This window comes from Oryzias latipes, chromosome 1, assembly GCF_053564925.1.
Source record: "Oryzias latipes strain Hd-rR chromosome 1, Olatipes_Hd-rR_3.1".
NCBI lineage: Eukaryota > Metazoa > Chordata > Actinopteri > Beloniformes > Adrianichthyidae > Oryzias > Oryzias latipes.
The window spans coordinates 33,020,892-33,046,340 of record NC_136237.1 but is presented as its reverse complement, the minus strand read 5'-3'; the positions used below and the strand labels follow the sequence as shown (position 1 = coordinate 33,046,340).

General features: G+C 38.6%; 1 protein-coding gene across 5 annotated transcripts in view; it reads right to left on the bottom strand.

The window, feature by feature from the left end:
• LOC101162504 (microtubule-associated serine/threonine-protein kinase 1) overlaps positions 1-25,449 on the bottom strand; it is a 95,196-nt gene that overhangs the window by 32,695 nt on the left and 37,052 nt on the right. For 4 of the 5 annotated variants that reach the window (XM_078945683.1, XM_023955759.2, XM_078945692.1 and 1 more), the window contains 5 exons: positions 13,498-13,586; positions 12,573-12,648; positions 11,998-12,070; positions 3,830-3,990; positions 2,157-2,232 (listed from right to left, as the gene is read on the bottom strand). In XM_078945683.1, coding sequence (XP_078801809.1) covers positions 2,157-2,232; positions 3,830-3,990; positions 11,998-12,070; positions 12,573-12,648; positions 13,498-13,586 — 475 coding nt within the window. The remainder of the gene's footprint in view (positions 1-2,156; positions 2,233-3,829; positions 3,991-11,997; positions 12,071-12,572; positions 12,649-13,497; positions 13,587-25,449) is intronic. The other variant, XM_078945701.1, reaches the window with a different exon arrangement.

Sequence of the window (25,449 nt, the reverse complement as noted above, 5' to 3'; positions counted from 1 at the left end):
CTTGTTTCTGGAGCGTTCATTTGACACAGACAGTACTGCATCGTTGCTGTGGCTTCATGCATTAGTCATGCCCAGATGAGAAAAATGCAACATCCTGCCTGCTAATGCTATTCAGTAAATTAATGTTCCCACTGCCTCAGCTAACCTAGTTTTGAACACACTTCATTATAGTCTCCTGTTGATGCTAACTTCTTCAAAAAAAAACACGGCAAGACGCCTGTCAAGTGACTTTTCCAAAGCTGCAATGAGCTCATTTCAGTGTCAAAGTCATAGTGACATTTAGACATCTCCCATCTGTTTGACATTAAAAACAAAAGACAGCTATTTTACATTTTTTAGGATTGTTTTTACTCTTTAGTTAAAAAAAGAAAAAAAAACTTTTTCCCTGAAGGGTTTGCGGAGAAAGCAAAACAAGCACAACATTCCTCATCAACATTTCATTAATTAGATGATCTCGAAGGTGATCTACAACCAGATATGTAAATGAGAGACAGTTGCACAAGTCGCACACGGAATTTTAACATCTTGATGGTATTTAATAAAACCAAATTCAGTACAGTAAACCACTAGATGTTTTTAGATATATTTAACCAATACTATTTTAAACCAAAAAAGATCACATTTCAGGTGAATAAATTGATTTGATCTTGCAGCAAATTCACTTATGAGTGAAATAATGGCTAACCTGAATTTTGTAACACATAAACACTGCCAACTACCGGTCATCACACTGCATTATTTAACTGCAAAGATTTGCAGACATTTCAGTAAAGAAAAGAAAAGAAAAAGAAGAAACTGTCTCCAGGAGCTGGTTTTAATGTTATTTAACTGATCAAATTCTGCTCAAATCTGTCAGGCAACACAGCTCTAATAAAACAGAGCAAAACAATTTACAAAATGTTTAAACTCATGTATATCAAAATAAACAATACATTCTGCAGTATATGATCAGGTAAAACCACAGAAGCATATACATATGTCTTATTTCTTCATGTTAATGTTAATTTTTGACACATAGCTGCCTGCTCTGTATTCAGTGTTTTCTGTTTCCCACCTCTGAGGAACAATGAAAGCAGAGTTATCGCCACTGATCACAGCACAGTTATACAAAAAAAAGATCTAAATTTGTGTGGCGCCTGGTATTTTGAGGGATATGGAAATAATAAAAGTTTGGACGACACAAATACCACCGTAGTTCAGGGAACTATATGAACCTAGCTCTTGTTTTACATTATATTAAAACAAATGTGAGAGGAATTACCAAAAGCACCTGCAGCAGATACAAACACTCATATTGGAATGTTATAATCCAGAATGAGAGCTGCTGTCAGAATATTGCAGCACATATTGAGCGCCAGGTTCTCTATTAAGTCATTTCTAGCTTCTGAAGACCTCTGTATAATGTCATTTAGAGATTTTTTTTCTGACATATTTTACAGCAGATGAATTAGATCAGTTTCACGTTGGAGCCATCATTTCATATTTTTTATAGTTAAATTGTCAAATGTGTTGATTTGTAAATTCAGCTCTAGTTTGACATTTAATAACTGTGAAAGAGAATACCACAATGATGGATTGTTACAGGTACATGTTTACTCTGCCACCAGCAGCAGCAACAGCAGCTATGGGAAATGACAGCTGGTATAATGACAAATGAGCTCAATTTTGACAGTTTATCAAAAGCAAGGAACTGTTTATGTAGAATAAGTGTATAAACCTGCTTTTTTTTTTTGCTATGACTGTAAAAGTGGCACATGGTCCTAGAGACGAAATGACTGGTTTGCAGGACAAAAAGAGCCCCTAAATGTAGAACTCTTTCCATGTGATCGGGACTGCTCCAATGGTTCTGCTTGTACTCTACAAAGAAACGAGTCGGCTAACGTTCCATCAAAACAAGAGTTTGCTTTGTGCTACATCTTCTTTTTTGCATCACTTAAATGTGCCCAAGGGAATGCCTTTTAGTTTGTTTATTAGTTTTTTACATTCGCTAATGAATCATCGGCTGCGTTTCTAAAAGATGTGAATACTGCGAATAATGAGCCACTCCGGAAAAAATGTTGTAAAAGCAGATGAGAGACAGCTATTGTGCGGTTTGTTTGATGTGTGTGAGTGTGTGAATGGAGTTACACTTGTGTATTTGTTTGCGCCAGCCTGACCTTGGGGAAACGCTCCTTGTAGACATGGTTCATCATGACGATTTCATTGTCATAGCAGGATGGAGAGCGCCCCGGGCTGAGGAGAGGCAAACACAGACAACAGGAGAGTGATATACAGTACTGACTGAGAAAATCAGCCAGACAGATGGAGAAGAGGCAGTAAACAGGATAAAAACAACAAACCAATTCAGTTGTCTTTTTTTTTCATTTTTAGAGCGATTTCATTGTTTTCCGCAGCCTAAATCTGTAAATTGTGTCATAAGGGAAGGTTCAGATACTGTGATGTTTCAGATGCAAATAACTATCCATCTTCCTCTCCTTAATCTTGGTCTATCTTCACACTGTTTACTCTGAACTGGGTCACAAAAAACTGTAGCACGTATAGCACAGCAAAACTGTGACACCACTCCACCCCCTAAAGCCCGCTGCTGTGAACAGAAGTGTCAAAAGATGACTGAAGTCAGCTCATTTGACCAAAGCATGTCAGACAGGTTGTATTTAAACTTGAATCAATTGTTTTTCTTATCCTATAACAAAAAAAATCTTGTTTGTTATGAAGATTAATCATTAACGTGTAATGTGGTGCCTAGTTAAGCATGTAAAGTCTACCCTCACAGGGTGTTTTGAGAGTTTTCTGTGGGGAATTCTGCTTAAAGAAAAACTGCTGCACCCTGTGGAGTAGAATTAATATGATATAAACCTAAAGCACACGTTACAAATAAAATATTTTATATATTTTGAGGTGAAAAAACATATGATCGAGCATTTATAGTAGAAATGCTTTCTTATGTCTTAGCATCCTTCAGCCAAACCGCACTTTTATCTGGATTTCAGAAGATTTGTGGCTCCAGTTTGCAGCATCAACAGATAATATTACATAAAATAAAAAATGAACACATAAGAACAATTGTACGAAAAACTGTGTGCTTCTCGGATAAAGATCCACTCCGATAAAAATTGCGTTTTTGGTGTTTTTAACATGTTCTTGGGACATTTCTCTAATGATTGAGGCAATATATTAAGAAAAATTTAGCTCATTGCATTTCTGATTTTTTAAAAAAATTTGGTGAATCAGGAGCATAAAAAAATTCAATAGGAAAAAGAGTCTAGCTTCAACGTACAAACTACTATTGCCATGCCAAAAGCTCCCTGCTCCACTTGTTGACAACTAGATCTATGCACGTCTTCGTTTTTTCTCGTCTGAGCTGGCATCTGGCTAAAAACTGGATAGGTCTTTGTTGCACCATTAATGCTAGGTTGGGGGTATGAGAGGCTGTAATCTAGAGGAAAAGAGTCCCAACAGATGGATGACGGGAAGTAAGGCGGGGCTTACTCTCCGCCAATGGTGCCGCCCACCTCCTGGAGGTAAATTTTGAATTGCTGCCCTGCAGAAAACTTACCCTAGAAAATGACAGGTTTTTGGATTTTGGCTAAAACGGCATAATCATAATTAAAAGACCACTGGGAATATTTGTAAAATATATCAAAAGATGATCAGAGTGTAACTATAAAAAATTGTATTAGTGAAAGTTATTTGTGGCTTGAGTTGTTTTCTTTTTTTTTTAGAGGTTGCATTTACCCAAGCACACACATACAGCAGCATGACCAACGGGGGGGGGGGGGGGACTCATGACAGTCTCTCATCTCTGGCCCGTGACCTACTGTGGTCTCACCTGAGGCTTCGAGAGCGAGGGCGAACATGCGGTGAGCGGTGCCCTCCGTCATCATCTGTGATGCTCTCTGTGCTGCCAAAGTGCTTGGACAGGAAGTGCAGCTCATCCATTGTGGGTTGGGAGGGCAGCTGATGCAGACGCTCCTGAGATGAACTGGAGGACTGGAGAGACACCAGAGACATGACAAAGAGTAGAAGTTAAAAAGGAACCTGTCCTTTGATTCAGATTTTTGAGCTTTTCATAGAAGCAACAGAAGGGAAAAGAGAAAATAGAGGAAAAGAAGAATGCGTGAGGTGCACTTTGAAGTGAGTGGGTAGTACAAACCAAAACAAAGAAGCTACCAAGTTCAAAGAACTAGAAGGAAAAAGGGAGAGGAGGAGAAACATGGAATAATACCCAGAAGGGGTCTGTGTGGGAGGAAAAAAAAGAATAAAATGAACTAAAAAAACAGCACAAAAAAAGACTGTAGGGTATGAAAGTAAAGTTAAAGTTAACTGCAGCTTTTAGTGTTTGATGTCAGGATAGGTGGTGGTGTTGTTTGGACCTAAACAAAAGGTTTTCCTTCGACAAAGGAATTGGATCGATGGCAATCTCAATGAACACAGTTCCCAATAGGATAAGGTTGGCTTTGGCTTTATAAAAAATCCATTAGAAACTCCATTCGGGTCAAAACCGCTTGCAGGCTGCAGACAAACACTGACATGATGATCTTGGGAAACGTCCTGTCTAAAAAAGTCAATTAAGAAGACCCGTCAGCCCAGATGAAAAACGAGCAAAATGTCAACGGATATGATGATCGTCAGAGCATGAAGAATACTTTGTGTGTGTCTTGCTGTTCTTTTATGCTGTAGCACTGAAAGATTTTGAGTTCACTTAGTTATCTTTAAGTTTATGTCAATTGCTATATGGTCTTACACAGAACAAAAGAAAGACTAAAAAAGTATGTTTTTCATAAAAACGAAACAGTAAGTGAATAGAAGTGTTTTTTTAATGGGGCCTATGTCAGTACATTTGTAAAAATAGCAAAACTGTTAGTAATATACTAATAAATATGTAAATAAAAAAACGAAAAATTAAAATGTTGAAATCCCTATTCAAAACAGATGGTTTCTGGTTCGACTGCCTGACATTCTGATGCAATTTAGTATATTATAGCAATTAGAAGTAACTAATAATGAAAAGAATTTTTTCAGTGCGATGTGGATAAAAATAATCAACATAACACCGACATGCTGATAAATTGGCTAAAGGCTTAAGTGCAAGTATAAGGCGAGTTAACATTTTTAAGGAAGTTAATATATTAGGTTTTGTACTATATTATACCACACAATTGAAACTAGTACATGCATTATTAAATATCTGTAATATGCAAAAAAGGACATGTGTGGTCATGTGCAGAAAATATAAACTCAAAGGCTGGTGTGTCCGGAACCTAATCAAATCAAAATATAAGCAAAAACCATTAGGTTCATAAAAATGTACTTTTAGTAGATCATCAAATCCAGCTGCAGAACCACAAAGTTCTTCATCGGGGTGAGAGAAATTTGTTCTCTTGGTTCTAGCGACCCCATAAAGGAGCAGTGAGCTGCAGTCATAACCACACTCAGGAGCCATTTGGTGGGGTTTAATCAGCCCTTAATGCTGAACGTCAGTGAGGGAAGCATTTTAAACAGTCTTTGGTATGACCAGCCTGTAAATTTGACCCCCCCTCCCCACAGTCTCAGAGCAGATATTCAACCACTGGTTTAGGTTTATTCCTGCTGAGCAGAGTAGAACATAAATGAATAAAACTAACTTTTATTATTTCAAGTGGTTACTTAGTGAACTGAACCTCGCTGAACTGAACCTCGCTGAACTGAACCTCGCTGAACTGAACCTCGCTGTTCAAAGGAACTTTAACCCCTTCACACCACATGTCACTAGTTTGCAATATACCATTAAATCCATTAAACCTTGAACGAAAAAAAAACATTAAACAATTTTTTTTGTATAAGTGGAATTGCATTTATACCCCTGAAGAGGTTAATCTGGAAGTTGAAACTTGTTTATTGGATTCATTTAATTGATTTATGTCTGAATGTGTGATATTACCTTAATTTGGATTAGTGTTCTTTTGTAAATTATAAATGGAAAATGATTTTTTCCTGCAATTATTTCCCTCAGTTATAAACTCAAATAATTACAATCCAACTGTTGTGTTGCAGTGAAGTTACAGTCTTTACGTTTTGCTCTTGAGTCTTTCTTGGCATTCAACTCTAGATACATTTTTATGCTGATTCTGCTGCATTTTTGCATATTCCTACTTTTTGATCATTATTCCGTATGGAATATATATTAAAAAAAAAATCCTCCATTAACTTTTTCTGCACCTCATCTTCTTCCCTTCAGAATGCCAGTGTCCTGGTGTAGCTAATCAGGTGTGTAATGGTGCGTGTAAGGACAAGTGGAGGCAGTGGAAGCTGGGGTAAAGCCGGGTGGGAGGTGGAGAGGAGCACAGAGACTCAAGAGCACTCCTCTTATTTAATGTGTCGACTGTTTTGAAGCTACCAAGGAGAGATGGAAGAGGTGGCCAATGAAAGAAAATATGTGTGAAAAGCATTCAGAATGCAGAGGAGGTGATGTGCTCAGGAGGGCACAGAACACACGGGTTGTGGATTATGAGTCCAAACCTCCACCTAACTATCACACACATTATATTCACAATAGGCAATGAATCAGGGCTTTCTACTAGAAATGTATCTGATGTTCCAAAATTTGACCAAAGCAATCCCTACAGTTGTCTCCGTTGGCGTCAAATCACATTTAATTTCAGCCAACGCCCTTTCATTTGTCTCACTTGGCCGACTAAATCATCTTTCACTTCTTTTCCGAGGAATTATGTGATGGATGGAAAAATAGCTTGTGACATTATGGCAGACACAAAAATTGGGTATGTATAAAATCATTCTTCCATGTAGCATATATTTTTTTTTAAAGACAGAGTTATGACTTGCATATAGATCAGGGGGATCATATCTTAGCAACTGAGAAGTTATATTTAGTTCTGGTGAGCATTTACTTGATAATCAGAGGTATTTTTAAATAACTTGAATGTAGATTTGTGTGCAAGTGTTTGTTAATAGATAAGTGTTTCTCTATTGTAAATGCGTTCCTAGTTGTCTTTAAATTATGATGTACCGTTTTTAGCCAAAAAAAAAAAAAAAAAAAAAACACTGACAGGAGCAGATGAAAAAATACCATGACAAAGAGAGCCTATATTTGTGATGTAAAATTATGATGGCTGGGCCATAATCTCCATGTTGTAAGGTGTCGGTAACAGGGAGGGCAAAGGGAGCGGGGTTGCTCCATGCCATTGGTCCCGCCCACAACTCAGAGGAGAATTTCGAATGAATACTGCCACTCTGCAGAAACTGTTGTTGTTGATGTTCTGGGTAATAACAGGTTTTTTGGGCTAAAAACAACAAAGTTGTAATTAAAGTGAAAAAAAATTTGAACCCCCTTCATTCTTTTGCACATTGCTGTTTTTCTTCTCTTCTTTTTTCTTTTTCTTTTCTTGGACTGAACTGCTGTAGCAATTGAATTTCCCCAACGTGGGATCAATAAAGAATATCTCTATCTCTAAAAAAGGGTGACCATGGTGCAGGGGTAGGACAGTTGACCTCTGATTCGGTTCCCACCTTACCCCATGTGTCGAAATGTCTTTGGACAAGACACTGGACCCCACGATGCTACTGGTGTTTATAGGTAGGCACCAGTGTTTGGCAGTGGAGCCGCAATCAGTGTGTGTGTGCAAATGGATGAATGCAACTGTGACTGTAAAACTCTTTGGACCTTCAAAGAAGGTAGATAAGCGCTGGATAAGCCTACGATAAAGACCACTGGAAACACTTTCAAAATATCTCAAAAGATGAGAATTTAATAAATCTTTCAAGGTTCTCTTTTATCCAGTTAATGTTGTCTTGAAGTTGAGTCATGAACGTGTTTTGGTTAAAAAAACCCAGACATAATCTGAACGCAAAAGCAAAACACATGTCTTCTTTCTCTTTCGGCTTTTCCCATCAGGGGTCGCCACAGCGAATCATCCTTTTCCACCTCACTCTATCATGAACATCTTCTACCCTAACATTAGCCAACTTCATGTCCTCTGTTAAGACATCCATATATCTCCTCTTTGGCCGTCCTCTTGCCCTCCGGCCAGGCAGCTCCATCTCCAACATCCTTCTACCAATATATCCACTATCCCTCCTCTGAACATGTCCAAACCATCTCAGTCTGGCTTCTCTGACTTTGTCGCTAACACAGGCAACATGAGCCGTCCCTCTGATGTACTCGTTCCTTATCCTGTCTAACCTGGTCACTCCTAAGGAGAACCTCAACATCTTCATCTCTGCTACCTCCATCTCAGCCTCTTGTCTCTGTCTCACTGCTACCGTCTCTAACCCATAGAGCAGAGCTGGTCTCACCACTGTCTTGTACACCTTTCCTTTGAGTCTTGCTGACACTCTTCTGTCACACAACACTCCTGACACTTTCCTCCAACCGCTCCAACCTGCCTGCACTCGCCTCTTCACCTCTTTTCCACACTCCCCATCACACTGAACTGTTGACCCCAAGTACTTAAACTCCTGCACCTTCTTCACCTCAGTCCCCTGTAACCTAACGCTTCTACCTTGATCCCTCTCATTCAGACACATGTATTCTGTCTTACTACGACTGACCTTCATGCCTCTTCTTTCCAGAGCAAACCTCCACCTCTCTAGCTGTTCCTCCACCTGCTCTCTACTCTCACTGCAAATTACAATGTCATCCGCAAACATCATTGTCCAGGGAGATTCCTGTCTTACCTCGTCTGTCAGCCTGTCCATCAGCATAGCAAACAAAAAAGGACTCAAAGCTGATCCTTGGTGTAGTCCCACCTCCACCTTGAACTCCTCTGTCTGACCTACAGCACATCTCACCACCGTCATACTTCTCTCATACATGTCCTGAACTACTCTGACATACTTCTCTGCCACTCCAGACGACCTCATACTGTACCACAGCTCCTCCCTCGGCACCCTGTCATACGCCTTCTCTAAATCTACGAACACACAATGAAGCTCCTTCTGACCTTCTCTGTACTTTTCCATCAACATTCTCAAAGCAAAAATGGCATCAGTGGTGCTCTTACGGGGCATGAAACCATACTGCTGCTCACAGATCTCCACCTTCTTCCTATGCCTGGCTTCCACTACTCTTTCCCACAGCTTCATTGTGTGACTCATCAACTTTATTCCTCTGTAGTTGCTGCAGTTCTGCGTGTCACCCTTGTTCTTAAAGATCGGAACCAGAACGCTTCTCCTCCATTCCTCAGGCATCTTCTCACTCTCTAAAATCCAATTGAACAACCTTGTTAGAAATTCCACTCCTGTCTCTCCTCTCTCCTAAGCACTTTCATACCTCCACAGGTAGGTCATCAGGACCAACGGCCTTTCCGCTCTTCATCCTTTTCAGAGCCTTCCTAACCTCATCCTTTCCAATCTCTGCTACTTCCTGCTCCACAACAACCACATCTTCCTCCCTTCTTTCCCTGTCATTTTCCTCGTTCATCAGCTCCTCAAAATACTCCTTCCATCTTTTCTGTACACTCTCCTGGGTTGTTTGCACCTTTCCGTCTCTGTCCTTAATCACCCTTATCTGTTGCACGTCCTTCCCATCTCTGTCTCTCTGTCTGGCTAGCCTGTACAAGTCCTTCTCTCCTTCCTTTGTGTCTAACCTGTCATATAGCTCATCGTAAGCTTTCTGTTTGGCCTTTGCCACCTCTCTCTTCACTCTACGCTGCGCTTCCTTGTACTCCTGTCTACCTTCCTCAGTCCTTTCTACATCCCACTTCCTTTTAGCCAACCTCTTCCTCTGGACGCATTCCTGTACTTCCTCATTCCACCACCAAGTCTCTTTACCGTCTTTCCTCTTTCCAGATGACACACCTAGCACCTTCCTACCTGTTTCCCTGATAATCTCTGCTGTAGTTTCCCAGTCCTCTGGAAGCTCATCCTGACCACCCAGGACCTGCCTCAACTTCTGCCTAAATTCCTCACAAGTTTCTTCATTCTGTAGCTTCCACCACTTGGTCTTCTTTTCTGTTTTCCCTCTCTTCTTCTTCCTGACCTCCAGAATCATCTTACACACCACCATGCGGTGCTGTCTGGCTACACTCTCTCCTACCACCACTTTGCAGTCATTAACCTCTCTCAAATGACCTCGTCTACATAGGATGTAGTCCACCTGAGTACTCCTACCTCCACTTCTGTATGTCACTCTATGTTCCTCTCTCTTCTGGAAGTAAGTGTTGACTACAGCCATTTCCATCCTCTTCGCAAAGTCCACCACCATCTGTCCCTCCAGATTCCTTTCCTTCACACCAAACCTGCCCATCACCTCCTCATCACCTCTGTTGCCCTCACCAACATGCCCATTAAAGTCTGCTCCAATAACAACTCTCTCTCCTCTGGGAAAACTCTCTATGACCTCATCCAACTCACTCCAGAATCTCTCTTTCACTTCTAACTCACAGCCAACCTGTGGCGCATACCCACTGACTACATTCACCATCACCCCTTCAATTTCTAACTTTAGGCTCATCATCCTGTCTGAGACTCTTTTCACCTCTAGAACACTGTTTACAAACTCCCCCTTCAGAATCACTCCTACCCCGTTTCTCTTCCTATCAACACCATGATAGAACAGTTTGTATCCTCCTCCAATACTACGTGCCTTGCTGCCCTTCCACCTTGTCTCCTGCACACACAGTACATCTACCTTCCTTCTCTCCATCATGTCTGCCAGCTCTCTGCCTTTCCCTGTCATTGTGCCAACGTTAAGAGTCCCTATTCTCAAACCTATGTTCCTGCCTTTTCCCTTCTCTCTCTGGCCACGGACCCTTCTGCCTCCCCTCTTTCTTCGACCAACAGTAGTCAAATTTCCACCGACACCCTGTGGGTTAACAGCATCGGTGGCGGTCGTTGTTAACCCGGGCCTCGACCGATCCGGTATGTCTAAAGTGTTGTGGATGATTCGCATGGTTATTTTGGCAATTTTTACGCCGGATGCCCTTCCTGACGCAACCCTCTCTATTTATCCGGGCTTGGGACCGGCACAGAAGTAACTGGCTTGCAACCCCTGTGGCTAGAAAGCAAAACACATGTACATTACTAAAATAAAAATGCTTCAGCAAATTTTGCACAAAAAAACCTACAAATCTTTACAATTTTATGGACTTTATGGATACATTATGGGACACGTTATAAATAAAAAACAATCAATTTATCACTGTTCAACTACAGAATCCTGTAGGAGACAGAGATTAATCTGATTTTTGGGGTGTGTTTTGGCAAGAGTCTAGTGGGACAAAAGGTATCATAATACACACGTCACGGTACAAGATATATCCCGATACATCCCAAGACCGTACCAGAGCCAATATTTCACTATATTTTCTAATTTTTTTCTAGGCATGATTTAGGGAAATCTTTGAATATTAATACACCTTTCACATGTATAAAATTTACGCAAGCAAAATCCAATTTTTTAACACTGAATGTTGTCTGATTTTCACAACGAGAAATTTTTCAGCGTAGGAAAAACTCCACAAAGATTAAATGTTCCTTAACCTGTAATGTTACATACTTATGATGCTGTTTATTTTATAAGCTCCTCGTGCTGCACGTCTGCACAGCCTCACTTATTCTTATGTGAGCCCACCATGAAGGACTAAAATCTGTGTTTTTATAAGGTACCGGTGCCAACTTGGCACATCGGTTTGGTACCCATACTTAGTTAAAACTGACTTGTATCATTTTGCCTTGCAACAATAACTGCGAGGCTCGTGAGTCGCGGTGTAGAGCTGCTGAAAGAGGCTCGGTGTGATGTGCAACCGGTTGGGGGTTTAAGTGTAAAAAGAAGGTAAGATTCTGAGCTACATGTTTGCTTATTAATAATTATGTAAATACAGTCTTGGCAGGATTTTAAATCAATTGAAGTTTCACCAAATGAAATATCGCGATATTTTACAGAATCGATTTTTTTTCACCACTACTTTATGTTTTTTTTCTTAATGTAACAAGATGAATCAAAAATTCACAAACTATAGGTAAGTGGATGGACCTGGTTTTGTGACTTCTTATACTTACTGTTGAACTGGGAGTATTGGTGCCATAACCCGAGGAAGGCAGAGAAGCCAAAGACCATCGACGACCATCCGCCCTGATGAGAGAAGTGGAAAAATAATGTTATACTCAATGTTAGATGCAGAAAAATAATCTTACATTTGATTCTACTAATGTTTGGCTTCAAATGTAGAAATCATAGAAACGCAATGACACCAACTTCTATTCCTTTTAATCTGCTTGCACTTTGCTTCTCTCATTGCTTTTCCCCCTTTGTGGCCTCCTCCAAGTCTGACACTTAGTATGAGTGAGTGATGAGGGACACAGTCCTGGCACCTCTGCTGATTCAAACTGTGTCCGCCTGCTGTCATGCCTCTGTCACGCGTCTGTCACACTGCCGCGGTGGGAGCAGGCCAAGACAAAGGCAGATTTCTTTTTGCATGTACGTGTGACTGAGTGTCTCCTGATAGGTTCGGCTGTGTTTTTGTGCCAAAAAAAAAAAAAATCTAACAACAGTTTTACTCAGCTAACGCAACCTGACTTTCTACTGAGATAAATTTAACGTATTGTTTAAAAAATGAATAAAAAAAGATTCCAACCTGCGAGAAGAAGCAAAGGAGAAGTGAGCCGGTCCACTTGGGGAGAAGTTGCGTGGACTGTCCAGAGGACTGTTTCCTGATATTAAAAAAAAATCATTTTGTTTAAGGCATCTGTTGTGTATCTAGTAAAATAAACTTTACATTAATTCAGAGATAAACACATACAAGCACATATTTGCACCTTAAATGAAAACTGAACAAAAGCACAATTTCATTCACAGCAACACCTACTTTCAGGACACCTACAGAAACTGTGCATCAGCATCGGTCCATCTGCTTGTAGCAATGGAAGTGAGTGTTAATGACTGAGTGTAATGAGTCTTGATGAGGCGCCTCGTGCTTCGATTTTCTTTGGAGAAACTACAAGCAGTTAATGCTTGTTAAAGGGACAATACAGAAACCTGAAGAAACATTTTTATTCTTTGTGGGGGTCTAAGGATACAAATACTTATTGAACAATCGATCTAGTACTGAGAGTAACAACATTATCAGTTGAAAACCATAGATTGGTAGTTGGTAAAAAGATATTAAATTAATAAGGAAGTAAATAATCAATTTCTGATAAACTGTCAGCTTCTCTTCCTGTTGTTCTTTCTGTCTTTGCGTTTATATGAACATGTGTTGCAAACAAAAACAGTCCAATCACAAACTTGCTTCTTTCAAGTCAGGACCAACTGAAGGTGAACCACATTGAGGGATGTGTGTTGTGTTCACTGAACATATGATGACCTTTTTTTTCACAAAACTTTACTAAATTTGGGATACAAGTTGAGAAAATAATTTAAGTTGTACTGTCTAAGGCAATATGTAATTGGAACAATAAATATGACATCTGATAAACTTTTTGCCAGAATCAGTAAAAAGAAAAGCATAATAATAAAAAAATGTGCTTCTTTTTTTTAATGTTCATGTATGTAACACTGACCTATGTGTCCAGGCAGAGGAGAGTGTGGCCTTGGCAATGTGGGCGATGTACTGGTCAGGATGAGGCTCTTTCTGTTACTGGTTCTGCAGCTGGAACATCAATGAGAACAAACAAGACCTTAGCATTTGTCTTCTTGCTATCAATCCAGAGACAACGACTGTGAGAGTGCACTCTTCATGTCGGGTACACGATGATGCAGAACTTCATTGACATCTCCAATGTTTGTAGCAGAAAGCAACAAAGCATCAAAGATTTGTAATTTTTCAAAGTCCAGCCCTGTGACAGCACTGTCATGGATTATTGTGGCAAGAATGATGGGGCAGAACCGAAGGGAGAAAAACAGGAGTATAGATCATAATAAAGACTATTGATTTTTAAATATTTTATGTGCTGCTGTCGAAGCCACCAATGAATGTACAAAATGCTTAGCGACATGCAGAACCTAGCCCCTGACATAAACAGGACAATGAGATATTCAGGTGATGTTTTCATGAGCATATTGGAATTGCTCTCTTGCTTTTAACACCCATGTGCCTGATGGGAGTGTCTGTCAGAGAGGCTTTAGAGCAGAAAAAAATAGAAAGAAGCGGGCAGCAGAAACTTTGCATTCCATTGCATCAGACAGCATGGAGTGCTTTAAAATCTGTGCAGCATTTTTTAGTAAACCACAGCACCCACATATAAAACTGCACATTTGTTGATTACAGCACCTCGTATAATTAAAACCCTCTACCTATTATTTGCATTTAGGTCTGGCAGTCATCTTTCTATTCCCCCCCCCCCCCCCCCCACACACACACACACACACACACATTTTTTTGATGTGGCTTTTCCAGCACTCTGAAGCATCAACTCTAGGAGGATTTCATTGGTGGCAGCATGCCTCTGTGGGCACCAGCTGAGAGGGAGCTTGAACTCAGTTTAGCAGAGCAGAACAGGAACATATTGAAATATTTAGAGGAAAAGCATTAAGCTTTGGACAGAGGGAGGAAATGTCTTCACACTATTCTTTACTTCAGCTCTTCAGCTTCAAATGAGAAAAGAGGGGTGGAGGTGGAGTGAGGGTGTAGCAAAGGGGGCAAGGAGTTTACTCTTTTTTAGTGTCATCACTAACATTGCACTAGAAAAAATCCTGAATTCCGCCTCCTAAAAATGGGTAACTTGTGGTAGAAATAATCTCTTTTAGTGAATTAAAAAAACAGAATAGCTTGTTATTTTTAAATTAAAGAAAATATAACCTTAAATATGCTAAAGAAATATTTTGTTGGAGGAGTTCTTTGTTTCTAATAAATTTAGTTTTTTCTTTGTTAATTAAGCAAAAAACATGATTCAAATCTTTTTTCATTTCATTTCATTTGCTTTTTATCAGTGAAAGCCAGTTTTTACTAAAATAAAGTCATTCTATTTGATATGTAAAGAAAGAAAAGTCAACTTGGCTCAAAGACAGACTGAGGAAAATTGTCTTTATAACAAATTCTTGTCGCGTTTTTCTGATTATGGAAGACATTTATAAAGAAAACTAAGCTCAAAATTGTATTTCTGAGTATTTCTTTATTAAAGTTGTTGTGAATCAGCAGCAGACAAAAATATGCCTGAAAAAGCCTATTTTGGATCTAGAATGTACACTGGGCAGACTGGAAGAGGAAAGGAGGGGGAAGTTTCTCCATACCAACAATCCTGCCCACAATTCAGAGGTGAATTTCTAATGAACTACAGCCGCTCTGCAGAAACTATGTCCTAGAAAACAGCAGAGATTTTTCAAATTATGGCTCAAAACAGCATAGTTATAATCAAAGACCACTGAAACTAACTCAACTCACCACAAAACGTAAAAGACGACAACACAAAGATAAGGTAAAAACACAAGATAGAAAGAAAATAAAGTCAATAAATTATAAAAGCAATAAACTAAAAATAACGCAGCAAGAGTCTCATGTTGCTTTAAACGGGGACGGCCATTTAAGATCATTTGGTCTAAACACTAGTACTTCTGTTGTATCTTCATTAAAACTCAGGAAACCTAGGGCCAAACAATCCTTTACATCAGAGAGACATGATACAAGCAGATTAGTAGAAAAAAGGTTCTTTCAAGTTTTTTGCATTGTGATATTAGGAAGTTAACTTGAAATGACCCACTTTTAACTCAAGAAAATATATTTTTAGCAAAACTGCAGCTGAATCAAAACCCTATGTAATCATAGTATGATTTATATAGTAAAGGTATCACTAAAAAAGAAAAAATCTTGCCTTTGATTAAATGCAATGTCAATATAGGAAACATTTAAATTATAAGTGGTTTGTCTAACCTTAAAATATATTTTTTCCATGACTTTTTTCAGTTATTTGAATTTTGTGCTATGACACCATGTTCATCCAATTTCACTCTCATTCATGTCCTCCTTCCACTAAATGAATGGTTTATATTCTGAGGAACTGAAAGAACTGAAGTCAAAAGCATTCTTCTCCCCCGATCCTCGGTATTACAGTTCAGGCTGAAATGTTAAAACCTTTAATCTAATCATGTCTTAAAGCTAGAGTTCCCCTTTGATTTACAATGCTGTTATCTCAAATGAAAAGGAAATTTTGCCTGAAGCATTTGAACTGTAACAAAGGCTAAAGAGGATCCCTGCTCCTTATTTCATTCCAGCTGCTAGTTCCACAAATTATTGTTCAACTTCATTTATTCCAGGAGTCTTGTGTGTGGTCTAGCACAGCAGAGCTGATCTACACCAATAGAATACATTTTTTCTTCATTTGCATTTGCATCTGCTTCGCTCAGAATATTTATCCAGGACCTAAAGAAAATGTTTTCAGGTCACACCACACTGCTATTTTCTCTGTTTCAAGAACAAAAACTGAGCAGCACAGAATCACATATCTGTGACTGCAGCAACACATGGCACACTAACTGGAAGAGAGTCGAGGTAAACAAGCGAAAGCATGACTCCAGCTTATTCATTTGCAAAACTGCCATCCTGTACTGGCATCCTTTCTCTGACTATGACTCATCCCACATTCTCCTTCTGGAAGCCTATTTTTTTACCCTTATATACACAAAAACAGGGAGAAATTCCTTTTTCCCCCCACTAAACTAAGAAGAGCCAGACCATGGTGAGTTTAGGGATAACGTTTGATACAAAACAATGATCTGTAAATATATAGAGAGCTGGGTATTTCCATATATAAAAGAGAAATTATCCAAAACTAATGAAAACTAATGTGAGGTTGCAAATAAACAATGTAGCTGAATTCTGCACCTACAAAGACGTGATGAGACCGATTTTCAGTTTTCGCTCCATGTAACTGTAATCATTCTGAAGGCTCAGCACCATGGACAGTGCCAAAGCGAGGTTGTTGCTTGAAAAGCATGGCTTTTTAAAGCTTTGAATATACAAACAATGATCTGGGAAGACATAGAGTATTTCCATAGCAATCAGATAACTCATCTTAAACAGATGAAAATCAGTGCACATGAACAGTTTAGTGATAGCTCAAAAAGTGGTTGTTTCTTGTACAGACTGGTACCGCCACATAAAGAATGTTGTTGACTGTTGACAATAATAAAGAGTGGACTTAGCTGGAACTAAAAAAGCAGATGTCATTTGAGTCAATCCTGCATTAACAAATATGTGATGAGATTAAGTTTGTGCCGTCTCCATATTAACTGTAATCGTTCTGTAGGTTCAGCACCATAGACAATCCCAAAGTGATGGGATGGTTTTCTAAAGCTTTGAAAAAGGTCACAACCTAATGCCAAATACTCTCCATTGAAAAAATTGTTTTCTAAAAAATAAAGTTCAAATATTTTTATACCCCTTTTGTCATTTCAAGCTTTTCTAAAAAACAAAACAAAAAAGCAATTGGCTTATATTGGAGACAATGTCTGAATATAGAAAAGCCTTCTGATATTAAACAAAACAGGTTATCTTACTTTCGTTTTAGTGCTTTTTGATTAAAGATAAATGTGGATAGTTACCGGTGGATTATTTCACATAATTGACAGTGTTAATTGAGGTTAAAATGCAGTTTTTGCTTCATTTGCAACATTACTGTGTTGCTTCAATAATGGTACCTAGCTTGATGACTGCAATTTGTTCCAGCAGTGTGTTCTTAATGTGAGGTGTTGCATACATATCATCCATCCATTTTCCAAACCCACTTAATCCTTTACGGGAGTCATAGGGTTGCTGGAGCTTGTCACAGCTATCGTTGGATAAAGGCGAAGTACACTATATGGACATGTCACCAGTGTGTTGCAGGGCACTTTTTTAAACACACACATAAAAATAACAAGTGTAAAGCAGACCTAAAATTATAATGTTAACAAAACTGCCTAAATAATAAAAAAAATTCTGACATCATGCTCCATAAAAGGCATTATTAATTCTAAATATGGGACATCTATGCTAATTTTTTCCCTGAATTTTGCACAAATTCGCTAATCTTTACCATCATATATCAAAATAAAGAAATGTTATGGTAGTTATGACAAATGCTTTTTCATTTAATTTAAATTGTTTTGTGTTCACAGTATCTTCTTAAGTAGTTTTGGTTTTGTTTCTGCTGGTCTTTGTTACAGTCCACACCTGGATTTAGTTAGCAATCAGCCACAGCTGTTTCTGATTCAGCTAATTAGTCCTCAGCGTATTAAAGTGCTTGGTTTTGGTTGATTCATGTCTGTTTTTCTGTGTTTTTATTTTTATTTCTCCTTTTTATCTTTTAAATTAAAAGGATAGTCACAAACTAGAACAGGATGATGCAAAGTGTTAGAGTGGATTGGAAATGCTCGACTTCACTGATCACAAACTCGAGGAAAACTCGAGGACCATGAAGTCCACTTTGTCTTGTAAGAAGATTGTAACCTTTGTTTTCGGTAATACAAATTGAAAGCTAAGTCCCATCTAACTTAAACATAGTTTCATGATTATTTCTCTCTCAAATACCCTAATTTTCTCCTATAAATAACTGCATCAGTCAGTCCTTAAAGATAACAGCAGCCATGGGGGGGGATGTTAGGAGCTAAACCAAAATGCTGCCAATTGTGACTGGGAAGCAAAGAAAATAAAATGAATGCTGGCAAAAGCTGTGTGTTTGCAGGTTATTCTATGGCAAAATATGATTTTAAATCACTGCTATATTTCATGGTCAGGCAGTCCGAGAGACTGTCTGAAGAAATCCTCCGTAAAAAAGAACTCAGTTGCATGAAGCACATCGTTTTTAAACTATCAGTTAAATGTTGTCCCCATTTTAGCAGCAAGTATAAATCAACTTTCTGCATAAAAACCCTCTGCCATGACAGTATAGTGCACAGGCATCTCTGGATCCACCCTGTTCAATGTTTAAAAACAACCCCCACAGCAAACAAGACTTGTCTTTGAGATTCTTTCTAGTCCAACTGGATTATTCAAGAGCAAGGACTCAGCTCAGAATCCACTGACGAAGAGTAAAGATGAAGACTTACCACAGGGGAAAAAGCCGGGAGGGCTGTACAATGTTGCCATAGCAACACGTGGAGAGCAACCCTTACAAAAAGCGAAAAAGTGACATTTCCAACTGCTTGCTGTTTTCATAAGAACACCAGTATCAAAAAAGTAAAATAAGATGACTGAGCCTCGACTGGGACTGACAACCCGCAGAACCAGAGAGGTGTGACGTCACCCCGCAGGGCAGAACAGTTTTTGTTGTTTCTGCGTGAATGTCAGTCGCATAATCCATCATAATCCATTGTGTAATCCATCATGCAGACTCGATCTGTGAGTGACGGAGTAGTGCTGGTGGCTGGTGCTGTCATTCAGGCAGGATGGGGGTCAGCGTTGCACGACACAGTGTGTGGGCATCGAGGGTTGAGTGTGTCAAAGACTGATCATGTGAGGTGTGTCAAAGTCCATCAGAACAGGCAAAATAAATAAGTCTCTCGTTTATCAGCGATTAGATGGCTTTCTATAACCGGGTCAGCTCATGAAAACATCTCCAGAACATAAAATTCCAACAGCAGAAGCATAAGAGAGAAAGTTTGACTTTAAAATAACTTGACATCAATTGTAGATCAAGCTGTTTTTTTTTTTTTGTCAGGTTGTAGTTCATTTTTAATGATATTTTGAAGAATAATAGGGATGCAACAATTCACTTTCCCAAACCTTCAAGATGTAATTTGTGTAATACAAAACAACAATAAACAAAAAAAACAGAAACTATTTTTAAAAAATTGGCTAATAAGCAAGTAACAACAAGAAAAACCTTTCAGTTGGCTTACAAACTAAGCCTAGTGTAATGTAACAACACAATAAATACACAAAAGCACAATACATTTCCTAAATTTAGCACAAGAAATGTTTAACACTTTCAAGGTAAACATACTAGAATACAGATGGGATGCCTCTACCACTTTCCCTCAATTCAGTTCAATGGTATAAAATACAGTTTTAAACTGAGAGTTATGGCATCCCTATGCCAAAGAAACTAGAGATTGAGGGTGAAGATCAGCTAGTTAATTATTTTCTTTCTTTTTTTAATCCTCAGTACCAAAAGGACAGTCAAAATAATCTCATTAAACCCATCCGGAGTTGAGAGGTTGAAGGCCAGTTCTTACCCCAAGAGAACTGTGAAATTTATTCTCATTGAAAGAAAAGAAAACTTCTAGACCCCTAACAGCTTGTTCTCCACACATCTACTGGGTAAATCTTTTTTTTATCTTGCCTTATCCAAGAAAAAAAATTGCTTGGTCAAAAAAAAACAAAAAAGTGAATGCAATTTACAACCTAGCTTCTCCTTTTCTGGCTCATCTGCTTAAAAACTGCCAACACTAAGTTGACTTCCTTGTTTGTTTTGTCTTTTCCTGTTTTTATGTGTTTCCTTTGTTATTATTGTGGGTCAGTGCTAGGCTTTACTGTCTTGTTAAATTGATTTTTTTCTTTTTGCCAGCCACTGTTGTGTTGGTTTCTAATTGCATTTTAGTTACAGTAGGTACTTTTCTAATCTTGTTTTCACAAAAGTAAATTTTATTTTAAATTTTCTAAAGGCTGACAATGTATTTGCTTATAGTGCTTAATCAGATGAGAAAAACTAGAGGAAATTCAAACTCACTAACCTCTAAACCTCGCAGTAATGGTAAAAATGGTTCATCAACGTGACACAGTTCAAGACCAATGTGCAGGAACAACAACTAAACCATCAAGAAAAGCTGCTTTTCTTTTCTGAATCCCATCGAATGACCCTGAAAGGAGGTTGAAAAGAAAGTAATTTTAAAGATAACAACATGACTCCAAAGCTAAAGCTGCTTTTTCTTAGAACTCAGTAAACCCCAAACAGCCTCCTCAGCATGTAGACCAGAGCAGCTTTTGTTCCACTGTCACCCTTTCTTCATTCAAACATCTGTGGCTCACAAGCAGGACAGCACTGCTCCTCACTTTGGAACAACTGACAGCTGATCAAAGGTCACAGCAACAGCAACTGCATTTATAGAATAAAAATGTGATTTCTTGGAAAATGCATCACTTTGCTTTTTGTAAACGCATCAGCCCAATTCATAGAAATGTCCAAAAAAACCAATAACAGGATCATTTGCATTATTTTATGCACATTATTAGGGCGCCGTTTCATTGCCACAATAACGAATAACATCAAATACCAATTTTACAATTCAGTTTTAATTTATAATTTGATTCATTGCTATTATATTTTGTTTTAAAATTTCAGTTCCAAAATGTATTTGTTTTATCTTTATTTTTATTGATTTAAAGCTTGTAATATAAACTGAGCAAAAGCTTGAAAAACTTTTATTAATAAAATTATACATTTTTGGACTAAAAGCAAACTTGAATTAGTTATTTTCATTGAATAATGCAAAACATTGCTTCAAAGGAAAATTATTTCCTGTACTTGATAAACTGATAAATAATGGACAATTCAGTATCAACATATCTTTTTTTTAAACCCAGTCATAAACAAACTTGCTTTTCTGTGTATTTCTAATTAGATTGAATATTTTATTTACTGCATTTTAGTCTAACAATGGAATAGGAAACTATTACACTTTTGTCTGTTTTTTCATTGGCTTTTCAAACCAAAACCTCTGTGTCAGGCCATCAGTATATCAATATTAATCAGATAAATCATCTAAAACTAATGAAAACTAGTGTAAATGAACAGTTCAATTCCATGTTGTTTCTTGTCCAAACTAGTCAGGCTCTAAACATGGGTTGCATGACCTGGTTTGGATTTGGTTTCCTCAAGTGAAGAAGGATAAAGTCTAAGGAAGTCTAAGATTCCTGGATGTATATCTGCAATTTTACAAGTTTTGTTTTCTTTCAATGTGATGCATGGAAAACTGAGTTAACAATAAAATCAGTTATTCTGTCTTGCTTTTCCTTGCTTATAGGAACATAAGCTAAGTGAACAAAACTTGGATCACAGATACATGCAGTGGAATAAGTTAAGGTCAAAAAGGCTCTTAAAGATAGGGAGTCTTTAGAGATAAGGTTTGAGGCAGAGTCATTCATGAGGAACTGGGAGTCAAGCATCTTTTCCTGTACATCAAGAGGGCTGCCATGTAGCACATTCAGGGTGGCTTTAGATCACCTCTGGGGGCAGTAGTGAGGGATGCTTCGGAATCTTGAGCAGTAATTTGCCTTTCAAGGCTTTTAGACTGTTTGGACATGAGGGGACTTTTACTGGAGATCTCAGACTCCTTCTCCATGAAAAGTCTGGGCTCCCTGGCTGCCTGTGCTGTCCACTGCAGGCTCTATGCAGGAGAGTGGAAAGTTCACACCTTTCGTACCTTGTTCAGTGACATTATGGGACATTGTAGTAAACCCACCTGCCTGCTCACCTTTGCACAGACGCATAGATGCAGACATGCCTGATGTATGAAATATGTACAGGTATGTGTTGCTGTTAGGTGGTGTGTACAGTTGTCTGTGTGGATCTGTGTAAATATGTGTGAGTGCAAGACTGTGCAGACAGTGCTTGAATTTTTGTGTGTGAATATTTGAGTCCCCAGTTGTGCAAAAAAATGCAGCCCTTTTGAAAACAGTTGCTTATGACATTGATAACTTTAAGCCTCAAGCAACTTTCATTGCCTGTTTTAATGTCTTCCTTCTCTCCTGCTCATGTTTTATCAATTCTTCCCTCTGTTTTTGTCTCACTCTCTCTGTTGGTAATGAAATAATACATTAAGAAAAAGTTCAGTTCCAAATGCAAAAGACAAACCCAGATTGTGAAAAAACAAACAAAAAAAAAAACTGTCCAACACAAGAGACTCTGCTTCTGTTTGCTCAGTTGCAGCACCAGAGGGGCTAGTTTTGGTGGTTTGAACACCAACCAAGAATGATCTAGATCTTGTCTGCTAAACACGCATTCATGAACGTATAGTGTAGCCCATGGTGCTAAGACTGGACACTATTTACCAGTGCATATCCAACAGTTGGAAGAGGCTTGGTACGAAATGATGAAGCAGTGCAAATCTCGCGAATCTTGCTCCAGGCTTTTTCTTTCACATCTCTGTTTTGATACAGTATATGAAAAACTTGGTGTCATATAATTCCAGCCAGGCACCAACCACAATTAATCATTTCTCCTCCATGATCAATTTTCAACTGGTTGGCACTTTCGTGAATTAAAAGGGGACGTCATCCGTACGTCACAATCAAATCCAAGTCACTTATTGGTCAAAGTTTGACCTGGTTTAACTTTCAACACAAGTTTAATTTTTGCCTATTTTGTACGAAGAGCCTGAAAACAGTTGGAGAATTTGTGCAGCTAGGGTTAATGCAATAATTTTAAATGCTGAAACCCAAAACTTACATTAATAATAAAAATAATGCACGTTGACATAGAATAATCATTGGAAGTGGCCGTTTGAACGTGCATTGCTGAGGGTGGTGTGAACGTAGCTTCACAGTTTTCACTGTACAGAGTAAATCTTGATCTTTGCGCAGACACACAGAAGTCAGACATCAGTACAGTAGAAGTCCTTCCTTTCTCATATTCCGGAAATGTTCTTGCTATGGTTTCATGTATCAGAGTAGAGAAACACCAATAGTCTATTATTGTACCCTCACTAGTTGTTTTAAGAAGCGTAACAATAGTTTTTGAAAGTAAAAAACAGTAAGATATTAGATTTGAAACTTGACTGATTGGTGTCCAAAGTCATCAAACTTGGCTTGGACTAGCCCTAATTATTGCTAAAAGAGCTACATGACCACAAAAGATCAGTAATATAAAAATATACAATAGAAGGGTTTCTGTTCTACCAGTCAGAGCACATCACATGCCAGGCTCCATAAGAATCTCCAACACAGTTAGCACACATAGTACTGTCCCCATTGTGTTGGACCATCATGCATCTATCAACCACAGTTATGGTATGCTGAATAAAGTCCACCATATTCACTATCATTCAGCTAATCCAGCTGTTCAGCTTACTCTTTATACATAAGCCGTTTTATTCACCTCTGCTATTCCTAACATGTTTTCAATTACCCAGACATGTAATAAAGTCAATTTTTCATTTGACACACTGTCCTCATACCTCAAACTTTTAACTTTTATTTTTTTCATGTTATTTTCAGGGTATCTTTTTTGCTTTTCAAAATCTTTTTTCCCCCCAAGACTTGGACTGTTATTAAATGCTCAAATTTATCCTGCACTGTGTTGCATGAATAACTGAGGATGCATGTTTTCTATAAGCATAGATTTTTTTAAAGTTTCCTATTATTGGTTACTACTAATAGGACCTCACCCCCTTAATTCCTGTTCAAGTAAAAATTTTGACATTTAACCATGCAAACTTGGAGTTTTTAGTGTGAAATGGAGTTACGAAGTAATAAAAAGATGCTAAATTAAAAAAGAAAAACTGCCAAAGTGAGGAGATTTTACTTCAGCCAGTGTCCTTCTCTCCCTGTAATACAACACAGTGTTGCCATCAAAAGTAGAGCTCCGGTCAGCATGCTGCAGGAGACTGAGATAAAAAATCTGTGCTAATGACTCGTGCAGACGCTTTGACGAGCAATTATCCCCCCACAGGCCTTTGGCTGACATCAGGCTATCAGTCTGTTGCACACATATGCCAGCAAACGTATTCTTTTTCTGTGAAAAACAGCGCTGGCCTGTAGCGCTGCCTAAAATTTTCCTGCGTTCTTTACATTCATCAAACAACAACAAGTAAACACAAATGTCAAGAGTGATAAACCACTTACCCACAACAAGATATAAATGAACTGGAGTGTTTGCTTTTCCCGTGGTTGCGTGTGCATGGCAGTGGACCGACACTGATGCATGGGCTAACCAAACATTTTGTGAGTTTGTGTTCATCAGGGGTGTCATCTTCTGCTGACTCACAGGACGCACAGGACACATTAGGCTGCCTCAGGACCTCTTAAAGGTGGCACACATTGACGAATGGTGTGAAAATGACTGAAATAAAAAGCTTCCCCCTGAACAGCGGCCCTAAGAGACACTTAGTTCCTTTTAGTGAAATGTGTTACGCAACATACGCCGCTTGTACCGCCATGGTCCAAAACATCCTCTGGCAACAAGACAGATTCCAAATTTGGGACAGTGTCCAATGGAAGTCATGTGGGCAGATTTAAAAGGGCTACAGATGAAGACACATGAGCAAAACATAAAGCGAGATGTCTGCAGGTGTATGTCACAGTGGCCTCTTTTTGCATTAGCACACAGTGCAAAGACCTACTTCAAGAAAATCATGTATTTGGTGTTTTTAATCTGTTCTTGTGGCATTTTTCTCATGATGGAGGTTTTACATAAAGAAAATTCAGATTAAAACTGCATTTCTGAGTACTTCTTTACTCAAATCTTGTGATTAGCGAGCAGACGAAACAGCATGTGGTTGTTATGTTGAAGCTATAGTCAGCGGGCCACAAGCTTCCTGCTCTGCTCCATTCTGATGTATCCACATCCAAAAAACACAGCTTTGTTTTGCCTAAAAATGGC